The sequence below is a fragment of the Dromiciops gliroides genome, chromosome 4, assembly GCF_019393635.1.
Source record: "Dromiciops gliroides isolate mDroGli1 chromosome 4, mDroGli1.pri, whole genome shotgun sequence".
In the NCBI taxonomy this organism is placed as follows: Eukaryota; Metazoa; Chordata; class Mammalia; order Microbiotheria; family Microbiotheriidae; genus Dromiciops; species Dromiciops gliroides.
Window position 1 is genome coordinate 461,724,103 of NC_057864.1, and position 18,737 is coordinate 461,742,839.

The following is an 18,737-nucleotide window of genomic DNA, read 5'->3' on the forward strand; positions in this document are numbered from 1 at the left end:
AACATTCAGAAATCAACTTCATCATCTTCCATAGTAAGGGAAGCTTTGAATGCCGGAGAAGAAATCTCTGCATCAGAATTGGCTGGGATGGTGCAGCACGTGGGCAGTGTCCGGATGCCAGGGCTGGCTCAGTGACTGAAATACTAGGTGACCTCAATTTTCCTCCCCTTTCTCCTCCTCTTGAAGCAGTCTAAGGTCAGGGTTGTTTGTCAAAGAGAAGGTAAAAGCTTGACCCTCCTACTCTTCTAGATAACCATCGCTGAGGCTAATTCTTGGTTTGGACTCCTCCCCCTGAATGTAGGCTCCACCCCTTCCCACAGCCCCCGCCCCATTCTATTGGCCCCGCCCCTTGAAGAGACCTTCGCACAAATGACAGCGAGGTCTCCATAGCCCTACCCTATATGGGATCTGGGGGAGGTACCGACATCAATTCTCACTTCCATTTGATAATTCCAGGTGTCCATCTTAGTAGCATCCCGCCCTCGCTCCGTCCCCTAGTCAGGATTGGTGGTTCTATTCTTTGTCTTCAGCCTATGATTGGTCCTTTCATTCCACCCCTCTCTTTCAGATCTTGTAGCCGAGGTTAGCACGCAGCTTCCTGCTCCTGCCCCCCAAAAAAAGAAGAAGAAAAGAAAAAAGGAGGAAAAAAAGCGGGGCTAAAGAGAATGTCACCGGGGATCTTTGGTTTCCGATTCGCTTTAGGGCCCGTCCTTCAGAACGAACTCTACCTCTTGATTGGACTATAGGCCTGCCTATCGAGGCTTGAAGGCGGGATTTCCCAAGGAGCTCCCCACCTTGTCTCCACTGGCCGAGCTACCCGCCCGTCTGGGGCTCGGCACCTGCGATTGGAGGCGGGAGCGGGGAGGCGGGTTCGGATTGGCTGAGGCGGCCGGTCAGTGCGAGGCGGGGGCGGGGCCTCGGCGGCTGGTTGCGCGTGTCCGCCGCTGGCTCCGCTCTATCCGGCTGTGCAGGGAGGTGAGTCCGGCGGCGGCGGCGGCGGTAGCGGCAGCGGCTGCAGCAGCGGCTGAAGGAAGGAGGCGGCGGCGGCTGAAGAAACAGAGAAGGCGGCGGCCGGGAGCCGGGTGGGGGCAGGGGGGAGACGGAGCAGTCGTGAGCCCGGCGGGGCCGTCGCGCGGGGGACCCACCCGCTCTCCCCCCAGCCCTGCTCGGCGGCGGGGGCAGGAGGTAGCCCGAGCCTAGCCCGAGCGCACCCCGCCCGCCCGCCTCCCGCGGCTCCATCGCTGGGCCCCGGCCCCGGCGCCGGCGCCGGGCTCAGCCCGAGCCTCAGCCCCCGGGGCGGTTCCCTCTGCCTGGGCGCCGGATCGAGCGAGCAGCGAGCGCTGCCCATCTCCCCTCCTTCCCACCCCCCCACCTTCCATTCCCTCCTCCTCCTCCTCCCCCTTCTCCTGTTCTTCCTCCTCCTCATCTTCCTCCTCCTTCTCCTTCTCTTCACTTTCCCCCTTCTTTTTCTCTCCTTGTCTCCTTCCCTGTCTCCTCCTCTCCCCCTCACTCTCTCTCTCTCTCCCTCCCCCTTCCTTGCCACCTTCCCACATTCCCTGGCTCATCCTGCCCAGGGAAAGTTTAGCCACCCCCCCCCCCCGCCCCCATCCCCATCCTCCCCTCCCTTCCCCTCCCTTCCCCTCCCAGTCCACCTAACTGAAGAGGAAGGGGAGATGTAGGAAGAAGGCCCGAGGGGTCCAGGGGGGGGGGGCTTCGTTCTCTGATTTCCCCCCCCATCTTAAAAAATCATTTTGTGTGTGTGGTGGGGGGGGAGAGAAGGTGGAGTGAAGATTTTATTTTTGAGGAGTTGGAAAGGTGTTCAGAAAAGGATGTGGGAATGGAAGGGGTAGGTGAAGCCACCTTACTTACAGGTTTCCAAGGGTGGTGTGTTACCTGGGTCTTTTTGTGTGAGTGGTTCTGGGGGGGCAGGAGATTTGGCTTCTATTCTTACATTCAAAGTTAGTGGGCTCCCCCAAAATGTTAATAATGGAGTTTTAGTACTCAATTGTGGCAGGAATCCTGGGGGGAAGGGGCCCCTTTTTCTTTTTCTTTTTGTTTTGCTTTTGTTTCTATTTTTTTGCAACACACCCACAAAGGAAAAGAAAACACCAAGATCCTCTAAATTGTTTGGATTGATTGATGAAGACATAAAGCCAGTTAAGCTCTATGTTTTTTAAGGTGGAGTGGTGTTCTTCATTTTTAAATGGCCAAATGACAGCTTGACCCAATTTGTTTTCAAATCAAAGGGCATTTTTTAATGTCTCTTTGTGGCACGGCAGCCAACGCAAAAATGATGGCGGCTTACAATGGTGGCACATCTGCGGCGGCAGCGGCAGGTCACCACCATCACCATCACCACCACCTTCCACACCTTCCTCCTCCACACCTTCACCACCACCACCCTCAACACCATCTTCATCCCGGCTCAGCTGCCGCTGTCCACCCTGTGCAGCAGCATACCTCTTCAGCGGCTGCCGCGGCTGCTGCGGCCGCGGCGGCTGCCGCCATGCTAAACCCCGGGCAACAACAGCCATATTTCCCATCACCGGCACCAGGTCAGGCCCCTGGACCAGCTGCCACGGCCCCAGCTCAGGTACAGGCTGCAGCAGCAGCTGCAGTTAAAGCGCACCATCATCAGCACTCACACCATCCACAGCAGCAACTGGACATTGAGCCGGACAGACCTATTGGATACGGAGCCTTTGGCGTCGTCTGGTGAGTATGAAAAGAAACGCGCGACTCATTTTTCTTTCAGCTGTCGTCGTTGGGCACAACCAGCGAGAAGGTACACATGGTCTTCGGCATGTACACTGCCCGTGGCCACTGAGTCTGGCCACACTGCTCAGTGTGCAGCCCTCGAGGTAGGCCTAGGCCTAGGAACCAATGGGGTGGCAGTCTTGCTCAAGGGCGGCGTTGGAGGCTTGGCTTAGTGTCTTAGGAAGCAACCAAATGGATAGAAAATGCAAGAATGGATTGAGTATGTCTCTCCTCGAAGACCTTGGAAGATCACATCTGCTGGGGTCAGAATTTCCCATCGTTTGCCCAGGCTTTGCAAGTACCACAGCCATCCCAAGCTGAGCATGTACCTCATGCTAGCATCTTATCCTCACTTAGCCTGCTTTTTTACATAATAACTTCCCACTCCCATTCATCCCTATCAAAGCCCCTCTTTCATGACCCATCGAGGGCTTTTGCCGGTAGAGTTCATGGCTGTCTCCAACTGGATCATTTTCAACAGCTTTAGATTCCTCAGAAGAGGAAAAGTTCGGCCCGCTTAAGCATATTTTCTTGACTGGCTTATTTTAGACCCATGAGGCTACTGTAGTCAGGCCATGTTTGGAAACCTGTTAGAGCATTAATGGTCTTTTAGTGATGAAGCATCACATAGTTTCTCACTTAGGATGTTAAAAGTTTCATTGGTAGAATATAGATAAGTAGTGGTTCACATTCGTTGTAAGGTTTGAGTGTCATTCAGGGGTCAGTTAAGTTACTCTCAACCCTTGGCAGTTTGAATAGTGAAGAGATTAAGTATTCTTTTAAAACAGACGAAATTCCTCTACTTACTGAATGTTTCACAAGAGCAGAGAGACTTTTGGAAAGCAACATTTTAGTTTGTTTTGTCTTCTTTGGAAGGTTAAGACACAGTCTTGCGATAAAAGCATCAATATTTAACAATGTAGAACTCTATTTCTAACAACAATAATGGAGTAGACGGGAAAACATTTCAGGGGTTAGGCTGTCCTTTACAAGAATCAGTGTTCTTATACATGCAGAAACGATTCCTGTTAATATTGCGTTTTTTCTGCCACTTGAATGGATTGCCTCCACCCATCTATCCCAACCCAACCCCTCTCCAAAGGCTTCCTTCATTCTTTCTCATGATGATCCTGTGATTAGCATAAATGTGTTTTTCTGCATTGTCTCTGGCAATCATGGCTTATTAGTTCAGATTTTTTCCTCTGTGCTTTCAAGCAAGATCTGATTCATCTCTTTAAAACCAGGGGGGGTCCTATCCCAGAGATCAGACTCTCCTGTCCATCCTGAAGCTCCATCTGAATAACTCCGAGATGGGGGCTCTCAGGTTTTCTGGGACTGCTAGGGAGAAAGGCAGCAGCTGGGGGAATGTCCTGCTCTGCTTTGCCATTTCATTTTCAGCTCCTCATCCCCAAGGATTCAAGGCTTCAAGAAAGTGAAAAGTAGCCTCTGCACCAAAAGGTTGGGAACACTCGGAAGTCTGCCCGTTAAATAAAAAGAATGACAGCGTATTGGGGTTTCCCTAGTTGGGGCTGCTACCTTTCCTGCGTGGTAGATAACAAAGATAGAAAGAGATGGATCACAGCATTATTCATTATGCTTTACATATAACCCAAACAGATGTCAAAAGTGATATTACTTCAAGAAAATGCCAACGTTGTAGAGTAGGTATGGGAAAAATAAGGAGGGGAAGAAATGTGTGAGCAAAAAAGACCGTGCAAAGGATTATAAATGGAAGGGAAGAAATGTGCGAGCAAAAAAGACCAAAGCAAAGGATTATAGATGGATAGATGGACGGATGGCTAGATGGTTGGATAGCCCTTTACTAGCCTCCAGATAAAGTGAAGGCAGACCCTCATGACCTGGGGCAAGCCCTTGTGATGGGATTGTGGAAGGACATGGACAGGCATTCCCTTACAGTGACAGGTGTGACCTTCTGGTGATGCAGCTGATTCTGGGGCTTAATTTTTGGAGGGAATGCCCTCATCAGGAAGATCTCAGATCCATCTGAGAATTCTGAGAGGAAGAGGAAAGAGATGGCAGACTTTGGCATTTGTAGAGCCAAACTTTTATTGAAACATTTTAGTAAGGAAATGTAAAATAATGATAATATGAAATTAGAAAGTTCCACATAATGTGAGGAAAAAATAGGCTTGAATTCTTTTTGAAATCTTTCACCAAATTTGTGGGGTATTTCTCTATACTACATGATTTAGGACAAAAGTATTGTGTGAGCTGTCTTTTATTGTTTGTTCTGTTTCTTCTGTGTTAGTTTTGATCCCCCCCCCCTCCCGCCCCCCAACTAGATTGTAAGATAATAGATAAAGGACCACATCTTAGGTTTTTGTTTCCCTCTCTGAAGTAGCTAGCTCAGTGCTAAACTCTAGTTGGTTTTCTTTTAACACACAGTTTTGCTCGTTGTTTAATTGATCTCTGCTAGTCAGGTTCCTGTCTTTTCTTCAACCAAACAAGTTCTTGTGTGTGCTGTTTTATGTGTTTTGATCAGATGTTGCAGGTGAAACACAAGATCTTGGTGTGGAAAGAAAGGGAGCATTCCAGGTGTTTGTGTTTTTTTAGTATGCAAATGCATTTTCTATTTTTATAAGTTGCATATTAAAGATTTGCTGTCTGAATTCTTTTTGATCAGCTTTAGTATTTAACTCCTGTGTGACCTAAATAAGATTATTAAAATGCTCTTTGAACCAAACTGAACCAACAGCCAGAAGGAACTGTGCTCGTTTTCTGAAACATGAACCAGACTTTGCTAGTCTTTAAAAACAAAAACAAAAAAACTGAACAGCTAACTGAACTAAAGTATGTTTTATAAGCATAGCTAATGAACCAATTCAAACTGGAACTGAACTGTTTTCCAAAACTGTTGAACCGGAATATAAAGATATTTACCAAAGGGATATTTTATTCTGTTGGAAATAATGCAGATTTTTAATATGACAGGAAGACTTATATGAACTGATGTAGAGTGAACTGAGCAGAACCAGAACAGTATACACAAAGACTTAGAACAATAAAATGAAACACAAAGCTGTCTAATTGTAAGGATGAGGCTTGATCTCCAAGAGGAGTTGAGAAAATGTGCTTATCTCCCCATGGTGTTAAGGTGGGAGACTATGGGTATAGCATCCTGCATATACTGTCAGACTTGATGGGATTTTTTTGAAATTTTTTTTTAAACTTTGTTACAAAAGCAGGCTTAATAGAGTGGGAGGCTGGAATATATTTGATTATGAATGACAAAGGCAAAAGACAGACACCAGTTAATAAAATAAGCCACTTGAGAAGGAAAAATTTGGGTTTAACAGTTGTGAATGTGGAATTCTAGATGCACTTAGATACATATCTTTATGTAGTTTATGTAGTCATGTGGTTGCAAGTATTGCCGTTCTGACAACATATCAGTAGGAAACCATTTCTGTCTTACAGCACTGTACTGGGTGGCACTAATTGATGACCCAAAAAGCTGTATGTAATTTGGAAGGATATTTCATTATTCTTCCTTGTAGACTGGGAGAGATATTTGTAGATGTGATGCTTCGCTTTACCATTTGGATTTATCACTGAATAATTTAGTGTACCTGACTTAATTTATCTTGCTGCTAAGTTTAACTAGTGGAATAACTTAGCAGTGTGGGACAGTTTTATAAAGGTAGTGAGTCTCCTATCAGCTTGCTGGGAGAGATGCTGACTTGGCAGTTCAATTAAGGTTTCATTAACAGCTGCCCTCTATTGTTTATTTGCAGCTAAGGGTTTCCAGTTTATTTGGTCATATGGCTGTGGAGTGTGTATAGCCACGGTGCATTCAGTGCATGGTGGGAGTGTGTATCATCAGATGTATATGATGCAGCCTTCCTTGACTGGACTTTATTTCTCCACCCCCATTCCCCATCCATATATTTTCATAGCAAACAAAACTTCAGTCATTGACTTAGTGAACTTGACGTAAATCAGTAATTTTGACTCTAATTTATATGTGCTGCAGAAGAAAATATTTGCATTTTTTCTTTGAATATTAGACAGCCTCAGAAAAAAGACTCAGGAACTAAATGAAATTCGTACTTTAGAGGATTAGTGGAAGCTGAGAAAACTTTTTTTTTTTTGGAAGAGAAAATGAGAGCTTTGAGTCCTGTTACAGCCAGGGACAGCTCAGCAGCTAACCAGAGACTGGAGCAGACTGACACCTGCTAATGCTTAAATGAAAATGAGTCTGGGGGAGGCAGCCTATTCATATTTCATTTTGATTTGAGCTGTCTAAGTGAGAACAGGGACCCTGAAATTCACTAGAATTAACCCAAAGTAAAGTTGGAACTTGCAGTTTATGGTTCTGATACCTTTAGCAAGCAAAACTTGTCAAAACCCTTTAAATACTTGGAATTGCCAAGTCAGACTTGTGTTTATTAGTGAGCAGAGAAATGGCTTTCTGTGTTGTTGTCATATTTAGCATTAATAAAAGTAGGGACTCCATGTGTTTTGGAGCTTAGATTTAAATATGCTAGGGGGATTCTTTTTGATTTTCTTGGATGACGTGAGGAGGGCATTGCTTTGTGGAACATGAAATAAGGACCAGGATGACTGGATTTTAGCTGCATCTGAGGATATAGAACTTGAAGAAATCTAGGGTGGAGAGCCTCTTCAGTTCCCACCCCTGTGTTTTACAGACAAGACAACTGAAGACCAGAGAGGTTAAATAATTTACCAGAGGTCACACAGGTAATAAATGTAAGTAGGACTGGAAACGAGGTCCTCTGACTCCATGATTCATTACAGTCCATCATGCTTTGCTTGTATGAAAGAGGAAAGTGTTGTATGTCCCCTTCCCTCCACTTTATTATTTTTAAAAATAAATGGACTTAGCAGGTGTTATCAATGCTAACATTTAGAATTATATGTCATAAACTTAGAGGTGATCTAGTCCCACTCCCTCATTGCACAATCTGTCACCATGAGGAAACTGAGGCCCGGAAAGGTGGAGCCGTGGGGGCAACTAAGCAGCCTGGGGTCAGCATCTCATGGCTTCAAATCCTGGCTTTCTGCTGCCCCACACTGCATCATTTGGGAAGATTGGGTGTTCATGTACTGGTAAGTTAATATATCCATTTCAAAGCAACAGAAATGAAGAAAGAACTTCTCTTTCTATAAAGCTTAATACTGATGAAAATCCATTTTTCATTTTGTTTGGATGCAGAAGTGTGAAATGAAGAATTTGGTAAAGAGTGGAAATGTGACTCTTAGCCAGATGAGTAATCTATTATTTAATGATCTCATATGTAGGGAGGTGATTGTTTAATCCACACATCTCCCTGGGAAAACAGGTGCAGACATTCCCCTGTTCTTTTTACCCTCCTTCTGAATTACAACCCTTAATTTGGTAGATTGTGGAATACCTTTGGCATATGCTTTAAAAGAATCATGGGAAGGATTGGCATCAGAGAAGGTGGTACCAAAGTCATTTTTGTTACATATATTTTTTCAGGTGAAGAATCTGCAGTATGAAATAGTTTCTCCACTCTTGGCAAAGATTAAGAGTTACCGTCTCATTGTGGGTCATCAATGTGAAAAACATCAATTAGAAGAAACAGAACCTGAGCTATGGGAAAAATGGTAGCTTTTCTAGCCACTGTATGAGATTGGATTGGGAATGTGTGAGTCTGTGTTGTTCATTTTCACTGTAGGGAGAGGGACTATACCTACAAGTTTGCTCCCAGGTTAGGAAATCCCCTCTACCAGAGCAGGCCAGATGTTCTCTGCAATGTCTAGTCTTAGAGTTGCCTATACTCCAGTTCATGAAGCGCTGGGAGGTTAAGGGACTTGCCTGGGGAGCTGAATTTGAACTCAGATCTTCCTGGCTCCAAGACCAACTCTAACCACTCATCCATCCACCTCTTACCATGAAAAAGCCTTTTTTTTTTTTAAATAAATCAAGTGAAACAGAGAAAGCAAAGAATGTTCCTCAGAAAAGAAAGCAGGTGGAGGGGATGATGTGTCTTATGAATGTCTTCCTGATGGAAGCTGTGGGGTCTGGAGTGCTGGGAGTCACTTAAGAGTTGGTCCTGCTTCGTGGAGTGAGATGGGCCCAGTTGTTGAATTCAAAAGAAAAGAGCTTAAATCTACTCCACCCTGCAGGGAAAAAGTACTGCACTGAAAAAAAGAAAAGCCTTTTTTGTTCAACAAAATTATGAAAAAACTTTTAACAAAGCTCAAATCAAATGTTATTTTTTCCTTAAAAAACCCACCTCTGGATGCGTTCCCATCTCAGTGTAAGGGCCAGCACCCTAATGGGATGTTAGGGTTTTCCTTTACTAGTGGCAGCATCAGGATTTCTATTTGTTTGGGATGGGGAATAGAATGGGAATGCTATTTACCAGCCTGAGACGTCCCTGTGGAGGCTGTATATGTCTATACAACATGTTTCCTTAATGTCTTGCTTTTGTTGTGGTGAGGGAAATATGGTGACTTATTGTCTGGACAGAAACTTTTCCATTTGTCATCCAGCCTTTGAACAGAAAGAGGCATTGGGTGGAGGCCCTTTTCACATTATAGGATTGTGATCGGGATTTACTTATTATAATTCCTCGCACATCTATTATACTCCAGTGAGTTCTTTGTTGTCTCGGACATCTAATTCAGATGAGCAATGATTGCCTAACCAAAATAGCTTGTCAGTTTGATCCTGTTCTAGCTTTGGGGAAACTCAGAGGGTGCTCCAGGCAAAAGTTGCAATGCTGTCTGTCAGTGGACATGAGACAAATCATGATGGACCAGGCCCAGTGACTCTAGCTGAGGTATTCAATCAGGAGACCTTTAAAGGCTGGTATTTGGGCATTCCAAAAGAGATTCTGAGGAAGTAGTTTGCCATTGACATTTAACAGTTAGGGGTTGTAATGTGTGAGGAGTACAGCGATATCTTGACATCGATCATTGCCCTTTAGGCTCAGTTTCACATATGTATTTGAATGTATTTGTTTAACCAGAAAGATTGATTCTATCAAATCTGACCTGTTAAAGTGTGAGAACATAGTTCTGTTTTGACATATTTCAAGAACTATCATTCAGCAAAGGGACCCACTATGGGGCCAAGCATTATTCCAAATTCTCAAGGTGGCAGAAGAAGTTGCTCCCTGCTTTTCTGGTAGGTTGCGTTTTAGTCAGAGACAAGATTAACAGGCCAGACCTTTAAGTAGCAATACAGTGCATCATGTCAGGTGCCAGAATTGGGTTCAGAGTGAGTTTCATGGAGAAGGGAAAGCCAGGATTTTAATAGATAGGAGACAGCCCACCTGGGAAGAAACAGCAAAAGCAGTGGTGTGGACACACAAAGTTTGACTGGCAGAGAGGGTTCATGGTGAAAGTAATTATTAAATAAGATTGGGAGTCAGCTTCTCAAGGTCCTAGAAAGCTGGGGAGAAGAGGTAGGGATTGAGTGAGCAGTAATAAGCCATCCTTGATTTGTGAGCATTTGTGAGAGGAGCATAGTTTTAGGAGGATTCAGTCTGCTAGAAGCGTCCCAAATGGTGGGGAGAAGGAAGGAGCAGCATGCGTAGAAACTGCTAGGTGGAAATTGCAGTAATCCAGACATGAAGAGATACATCAGAGTAGTATCGGTGGGAAGAAGGCATGTATACTGGAAACATTTTGAAAAATAAACATCACTGGCGAATGACTGGACAGTAAAGGTAAGGAACCAGTGGTTTCAAGTTCAAATTACTGGAAGAATATTGGTTTTATTAACTGAGATAGGGAAGTCAGGAGGAGAGTCTTTTGCAAGATGTTCAATGGTTTCAGATATGTAGCATTTCAGGTAATTGTGGGACTGACTGCCAAGAAGAAATGTTTAGTAGGTAGTTGAAAATTTGGAGATGGAGCTCAATTTGTTAAGTCAAGACTGGTGTTAGTCATCATTCAGTATAATGATGAGTTTAAAGACATGAATGAATGAACTCCCAGAGAGGAGCAGAGGAGAGGGCCAAGCAGAGGGCTCAGGAAGCAGAAGGAAGAAAAGATAAAAAGAGGAGAAAAACAAGGTTCTAGTGGATGTTAAGGGAAGAGAGGCCATCAAGGAAGGAATAGTCCACAGTGAGGTGATGAGAAGATTTTTGTGAAAAAGTCACCAGTGTGTTAAATCCCACTCTGCTATGTTTGGCACGTTCACAGAGTACCCCCCTGAAAATCCCCAGCTTTTGTCTTGTTGCTGAAACTTGCTGTGGATGTGGAAAGTATCATTTCCTTGGGAAAGTGGAAGGAAGCAAAAGAAATCAATGAATCTCTTTTGTCTTGGTCGTGATCCTTGTATGTCTTGGTGCAGGCATAGTTTAATAAAGTAACTCCTTTATCTTTTTTGAAATTGTAGCCTCTGTGTACCTTGTAATATGATTCAGAGGAATGATTCAGAATTTGGATTTTCCTAATTCTGAAATTAGGGGTTTTCAAGAGTTAGAATATTTCCTTTTCAGATATTTTCTATATATTCCTAAAATTTGGGTTCTAGTTTTAAATGTGACTCATTCAAGAGATTTAATTTCTCTTATAAAAGGTTTCTTAATTAGGAGAGAATAAACACAAATACTGTATAAGCTACAGTTCATTTGTGGAGAAGCACAAATGGATTGGTTTACCTTGTTAGTATCAAGGTGAAATTACTTGCTTACTTTATGTATTTTCAGAAATATTTTTAAACTTTTATTTAAAAATTGGTAATTTTTTGTCTGTTTTCTTCATAGTGAAATCAGAGGAGAAGATTTTGGATAGAGTGCTTACTTTAGTAAACTGATTCTGAATTTTTTTTTTCTTTTAGGTGCCCCACCCAAGTGCAGAGAGGAGATTTTGTCTGAACTTGGGCAGGGTTCTTCTGCCTATTTACATATGGGTACTTCTCTGAAAATGGGCCGTAACATATTTAATGTTTACTTTAAGTTTGGCAAATCGTTATGTAGGTGCTTAACCACTGAGTTTACCTCATAGGTAAGGCCAACTTTGGTTTATCTGAAACACATTCTTTTAATTCTTTCATATTTTTTTAGTGAATATTGACTTTTTCAGTTTAGAGGTTTGTGTGTAGAAGATTTTGACTTAGACATTAATTTATGGCAGAGATGGGGGAACTTGATCAGATGTCTCTGCTGTGCAAGTTAAATTTTTTTTTTAATCCAGAAATCATCTAACCTGACTGATACAGGATATTTCCTTTATTTTTGAGGGCCCCGATTGTGTGAAGTAGCAGAGAGCAAAATTGGAAGCTGGTTCTCAGTGTTTGCCTCCCTTTCCAATTAGATCAGATGTCCCCAATTGATTTTTCCTTCCCTTTGTCATTGTTGTGGGTTTTGTTGTCTAAAGTTCCCTGTTTTCCTTTCAACCCAAGAAGTAGATGACTCCACGGGGTCATCAGCAAACTCCTTACAAGGGAACTTGTTGTTTTGGGGGAGTTTTTTGGTTGTTTTTTTGTTTTGTTTTTGCCTGGCTTGACCTAAAAAACCCTTGGTCTCAGCTAGAGGAAGGATTGGTGAGGGGAGGAAACTTGTATCCTACAAGTAAAGTTAAAATCACTTTTTGTCAGTCTTTGACCTACATCGCCAAGCTCTCTTCTTGCTTCTGTATATGAATAAAATGACCCCACCAGTTTAAACAGGTTGTTTTTCTTCCCTGTTAATTTCTTAATGTATCGTGACCATGCAGAGCTGCAGATTTGCACGGATGGCAGTGATTGGGAATAAACCTGGTGACTATTTCTCTTTGTTATCTTATATATCCCTAAGTACCCAAAGGGTACAAATTTGGGTTATTGTCTCCTTGCACTTAGAAGTTAATGCACCTCAAGACACAGGCTTCTTTTTCCATTCTTTTCTACCTATAACCTCCTCCTCCCCCAACTACCTGATTGGAGCCTGTATGGATATTCTTAGGGTTGAGAATTTAGTGACATAAATAAAAAATTTGGACTATGCTCAGTAATACACCTGATTTGCAAAAGTTGACATGTATCACTCCCATTCAGAATGAGCCACAGGCACACAGGGTGGGTTTGAATCCCCTGTTGTGAATATAAGATTGGTGGAGAAGGCATTTTAAAAAAGCTAACTATAGCCCAGGCACTGTGTTAGTGTCTCAAACTATGTCTTGGCCATCTTTGTCATCGTTCGGTTAGTCAAGATGACCAGTTAATATTGGTGGAATTTGAAGGCCTGGGTTCCAGTCCTGGAATTGCCACTAATTAACTGTGTGACCTTGGGCAAGTCTCTTCACCTCACTTACTTGTTTGCAAAATGAAGGAGTTGAACTAGATGACCCCTGAGGCCTCTTCTGATTTCTAAGTCTTTGGTCATAATAAATGCTGCTGTTTAAATCTTCTTAAACCGAGTCTACTTTTATTTTAGTTACAGTCTAAAACATGGCTAAAATAAATGGGGTTCGTGGTGGTTTGTTTCTAGAAGGGTTACACGGACATATGACTCCCATTGACAGCTTCTTCCTGAAGCACACCAGGTTTAAACATGTATTCATGTTAGCTACTGAACTGCATGCTGAGTAAAGGTATGATGCCTAGAACCTGACAGTAATAATTCAGAAATGTAATTCTGAGGGCAATAAATTTAAATTTCTATCGGTCTTTCCCAATTCTTGTATTTTTCCCCTCTTATTTTAAGAAATGTGGCTGTGAAAAGCTTTCAGAGAGGAGAAGAATGTGCGTGAGAACAAAGGAATACAAGAAATGACAAGTAGCAGTCTCAGACATAAATTGGAATGGAGGAGATTTATTAATTTTTGGATAATCCTGACTGTGAAACTCTTTCCAGAAATGTAATTGGCATCTTGCTGGACTGCTGAACATCTTGAACTGCATGTCACATAGATGTCCTGAACTCAACATGTGCAAAACATCTCATCACCTTTTCTTCCCAGGCTCTTCCTTTTTCTGAATTAGTCCTATTACTCTTGTGGACACCACCATCCTGCCAGTCACACAGGCTCCCGCCATCATCTGTGACTCTACCGAGCTATAGCCACTCTGTTGCCCAAGTCCTGTCTCTTTCGCCACTGCCCTCATACAGGCCCCTATCACTTAACCTTAGGCTATGGCAAGGACCTACTTGGGGCAGGGGATGGGGTGGGGGGGTTGTCCCCCAGTCCCTCCCTCCTCCAGTCCATCTTCTACTCAGCTGTCAAACTGATCTCCTTAAAAGTCAGGACTGACCATGTCACCTTCCCTATTCAGTAAACTCCCCATCATTTCCAGGATCACATATAAAATCCTCTCTGGCTTTCAGAGGCCATAACATGACCCCCTCTAGCCCTTTCTGTTGTCTTAACACCGTACTCAAATGATGGCCTATACCTTCTTGCTCTTTCTTGAATAAGACACTCACATCTCCCCACTAAGCATTTTCACTGGCTGTTCCCATGCCTGGAACACTCTCATCTCTACCTCTTGGTTTCCTACCTTCTACAGAATTTATCCTGCTTATAGCTTGTCATACATAGTGATGTCTCTGCCATTAGACTGTAAGCTCTTTGGGAGCAGGGGATTGTCTTTGACTTTTTTTGTATTATCATCACTTAGCATTGTGCCTGGCACATAGTAGGTGCTTAATAAATGCTTGTTGACTGACTTGCTGATTGTGTGACTGTATAAGGGTGGTTTCTTTTCCTGATTAGTCTTACTTTGAGAATCCCACTTAAGAGGTTTGTCTAGAACAACTTGTAGAAAGCAAAGAATTTCTCTTAGAACTTAAGGGGAGGGGCACCTAGGTGGAGCAGTAGATAAAGCACTGGCCCTGGATTCAGGAGGACCTGAGTTTAAATTCAGCCTCAGACACTTGACACTAGCTGTGTGACCCTGGGCAAGTCACTTAACCCTCATTGCTCCACCAAAAAAAAAAAAAGAAAGAACTTAAGGGAATTTCTTGGCTTTTTTTTTTTTTTTAAGTAATGTTATTCTCTTAGGTCTAGGAACTCCCCACCCCTATCCCATCCCCTCCTTTCAGCAAATAATTCTAACACTCCAGAACTTTAGATTGAGAGCATCTGGGATCTTAGAGGTAATATAAACCCATTCATTCTCTCTTTTTTTGGTTGAGGAAACCGAAGCCTGGGGAAGAGAGTGATGTGACTTGCTCCTAAGGTTGCTCAGTGACAAAGCCAGAATTAGAACTGAGAGGCCTCACTTTGAAGGCAGAGTTCTTTCCTCACTAACTAGCCCTGTCTCACAGTCTTGCTGGTCAATAATGCTTGTTTAACCTAATATCTGTGGGAAATAGAGAAAGCATTTTCAAGTTATATTTATTTTTTAAAAAATAAACCCTGCTCAGAAAATAAAAAGAAAATAGAAAAAGCGAGTTGTACTAGGTTCATGTCATTGTGTTGACCAGAATTTACAAATTGTGAACCACAACCTGTAGTTCAGACCTGGTGTGAGACCCTTTTGGTGGTAGTCCAGACCTATCTAGTTTTGTGTTGTGGATCCACTTAGATGAGGCTATTTCTATTGAACTGGGTTTGGATTTGCTTCTAATCTGGATTCAAATTTGCACATTAAGAATTGAAAGGCTAATAATGTACCAGCTCATTGTGCCGTGTAACAAAAGTCTGCAGATTCTTTAGCTGGTGAAGGAACTGTAAGTCTTTAAGCATGTGACTCTTGGGTTGCTATTTATTCTTTTAAAAATACTTTGTAAAAAATTCAGTGTGAATCAAATGTGTCATTGAATGTGTACCAGTCAAAACTAGGCTTCAGGCAGTATGGAAATATTCCATTCTCCCACTTTACTTTTTGTGATCCTTATCTCAAGTTAGGAACTGGGCACAAATTTCTTTAGAAAAGTGTCCTTTGAAAAGGCAACTGAGTCTTTGCAGTAAAGCTTGGATCTGGTTTCCCCACTTTGTCACACAGGACAGACTTGAGGATTTTCTGTAGCTGATGCCAGTTTTTTTAAGCCAATATGCACTCATATCTGCTCATGATGCTGTGATTTGCATAACCCAGTTCAGTAGTCTGTATTTTTCAATTCCAAATAATTCCATTGCTAAGCTCAATTTCAGTAAAAACGAGCCATTGTTTCCCAAAGGGTAATAATCACTACTATGGATAGCACAGGATTCTCTAAAGAGGTGGATTTGAAAGTCAAAAGTATTAGCCATTTCTTTGAACTGGCCGTTTGGGGTGTGTCTTTATAACTCCTGCTTATATGCAATGGACAGCACTAGGTTTTCTCCTTGAGCTACAGACAATATGAGATATTATAATAATAATGTTTAATAGCTAACATTTATATAGTCCTTACCATGTGGCAGGCAATGTGCTAAGCACAGTACAGTTATCTCATTTGATCCTCACAAAATCCCTGGGAGATAGGTGCTGTTATGATACCCATTTTATCGATGAAGAACCTGAAGCAAACAGGTTAAATAAAGATCACAGAGCTAGTCCATGTCTGAGGCTAGATTTGAACTCTGGTCTCCTTGACTTCAAGTACTGCCCTCCGTCCACTGGGCCATCTGCTGCCTCTAAGCCAACCACAATACAAGAAGTCTTTAAAAGTGGATTCTTTATCTGTAGCTGCTGAGCCCTTGAGCTATGAATGTAGGAAGGACAAAAAACAGGCTTTTACTGAGTCCAACCTGTCATCCCTGGGTTTTATACTGGAGACCCCCGAATGAGGCAGCTGCTGTTCAAATACCAACGGCTTTTTGACAGACTGTAAATCTAGAGGTGGCCAGTCTTGGTCTGCACAATGCAGTCATTATTAGTAACTAAGTAAGAAGCTAGATGTAAAATACTTTGGCCAACAAGGCATGCAAGAAGGCAGGACCAAAGGGGCTGCCATATTGTGCTGCAGCTCTTGGAAATTCCCATGATCTGAACCGTTGGATGTGCGACAAGTGTCAGTGGGTACTACTCATACCTGTCTTTTCATTCTTTTCAAAGCAAATTGGCCTTCTTAGAGGACCTTTTTTTTGGTGTGTGAGGCAATTGGAGTTAAGTGACTTGCCCAGGGTTACACAGCTAGTAAGTGTTCAGTGTCTGAGGCTGGATTTGAACTTGGGTCCTCCTGAATCCAGGGCTGGTGCTCTATCCACTGTGCCACCTAGCTGCCCCATTAGAGGACCTGTTTTTAAAAAATACTCTAATGAAAATAGACCACTTATAGCCTTATTTCAAGTGTAGTTTGGCCTCATAGACCTGTTGGCAAAATGGACAGTGACTTGGTTACACATGGAAATCTAAGTACTTGTCAGTTCCTTCTTGCATAGCACTCTCATTTTCCCGCACTCTACTAGTACTGACAGAGTAGAATACAGATTTTTATTTTCCCATGGTTTGAAGGTATGGTTTTAGACTTGTTCCAAGTTGATTCAGCACAGTGATGACTTAGAATAGGTGCTTTTATTTTTGCTGTTAATAAGACCAGTATTTGAAAATTTATTGGTCAGGTTGGGAATTTATTCTAATAGCTAGATACTTTTTTGAATAGCATGTTTTTCAAAAAGTTGTCAATAGCATGTGAATTTTGTCTAGTTAATTGGTTATAGTTAGCAATTTCTGCTTTGATCTAAGTTATTTGATCATGGTAGCATTTATTTTGGGTGTTACTTCTTATTTCTTTAAAAAATCCATGACTTCATTGATGTGGATATTTCATACACCACGGCAAATTACAGCGAATCTTAAGTGTATAGTCTTCTGAGTTATCCCAAGATTTCATCATTTGTTAGCCAGTCATTTGTTGATGAGCCTTGTTGACTTTAGCTAGGTTTATCAAATTAGACCTAGTTTATGACTAGGCCTACGTTCCTAACTTCTGCTGGTATAGTGGTGTTCAGGAGTGTAAGACTACCTCCAAGATGCAATGAGGATTGAATTCCTTCAGTGGGTGATTTTTTTTCTTATACCCTGTTTTCTTGGGGTGTTACTACAACATTCAGCCAATTTTTAGAATTTGGAAGCACTTCCGTAGTAGTATTTTATAGACCCATAGTGGTCTTGAGTTTAATATAACAGCCTTAATTAAAAATTTTTGCAGACTTTGTCTTTGGAGTAGACTCACAGATCATGTAGTTTACAGAATGTCCTTGAAAAAAATGTAGGCTGAGTCATGCAGGAAACTAAACTTTCTTCAGTGCATGCCACCTTTCTGAGACACTAAGAAATCTAAATGATTGAGGCAGCTAGGTAGTAGAGCGCTGGGCCTGGAATCAGGAAGACCAGTTGCTATGATCTTTGCCTCAGTTTCCTCATCTGTAAAATGGAGATAAGAATATTCACATGAAATATTTGTAAAGCACTTTTCAAACTCTAAAACACTAAATGCTAGCTATTATTGTTAACTGATAGAAAACCGTCCTCTTTTTCCTGACTAATCTAACCTTCCATGTAAAATCACACTAAAATTGTTATCATGTGTATGAGTTTTTTAATGGTCTACCTAATTTTTCAGATAAGCACCATAGAAATGTTACATAATTAGCCCAAATAAATATCATATACTTATTTTTATTGTGGCTTTGGACCCATAATTTCATTGGTAAGGGGAAGCCAGCACTGGAAAAGCACTCTGCTTGTGCCTCTCTCTAATGGACCTTTATGTTCGGGAGAGGAGAATGTTTGGATCTGTTCATTCATCAGTGTAGGAACCCCCTTCCATCAGTGCAGATAAGACAAGTCATGGCTTAGAATCATCTGCTCTGTATTCTTGCACATTTGCCTGGGTAACTGGGAGGTTAGGTGACTTGCCCTCAGGCACATGGCTAGTATGTGTCAGAGGCTGGAGCAGGTGATTAGTTATCTATCTGCATCCATTCTCCTCTGGTATCCATGATAGTGACATCTCCCTTAGTAGCAGTTATAGTGTAGATTTTGCCATTTGAAATTGCAGAATAAAAACCGTTTCTTCTCCTGTTCACTTGAGCTCTCATGAGACTGTAGCTCTTAGAGCTAAAGAGTTGGAGTTTTTCATTTAAATTAATAACTACCACCACCC

The 18,737-nt window shown here is 42.4% G+C and overlaps 1 protein-coding gene across 1 annotated transcript in view; it reads left to right on the forward strand.

The window, feature by feature from the left end:
• The first annotated feature begins 1,621 nt into the window (after positions 1-1,621).
• The window catches only part of NLK (nemo like kinase), a 132,545-nt gene continuing 115,429 nt past the window's right edge, over positions 1,622-18,737 (forward strand). Inside the window, exon 1 of the mRNA XM_044004975.1 lies at positions 1,622-2,715. Within this exon, the coding sequence (XP_043860910.1) occupies positions 2,258-2,715 (458 nt within the window). The 5' untranslated portion in view covers positions 1,622-2,257. The remainder of the gene's footprint in view (positions 2,716-18,737) is intronic.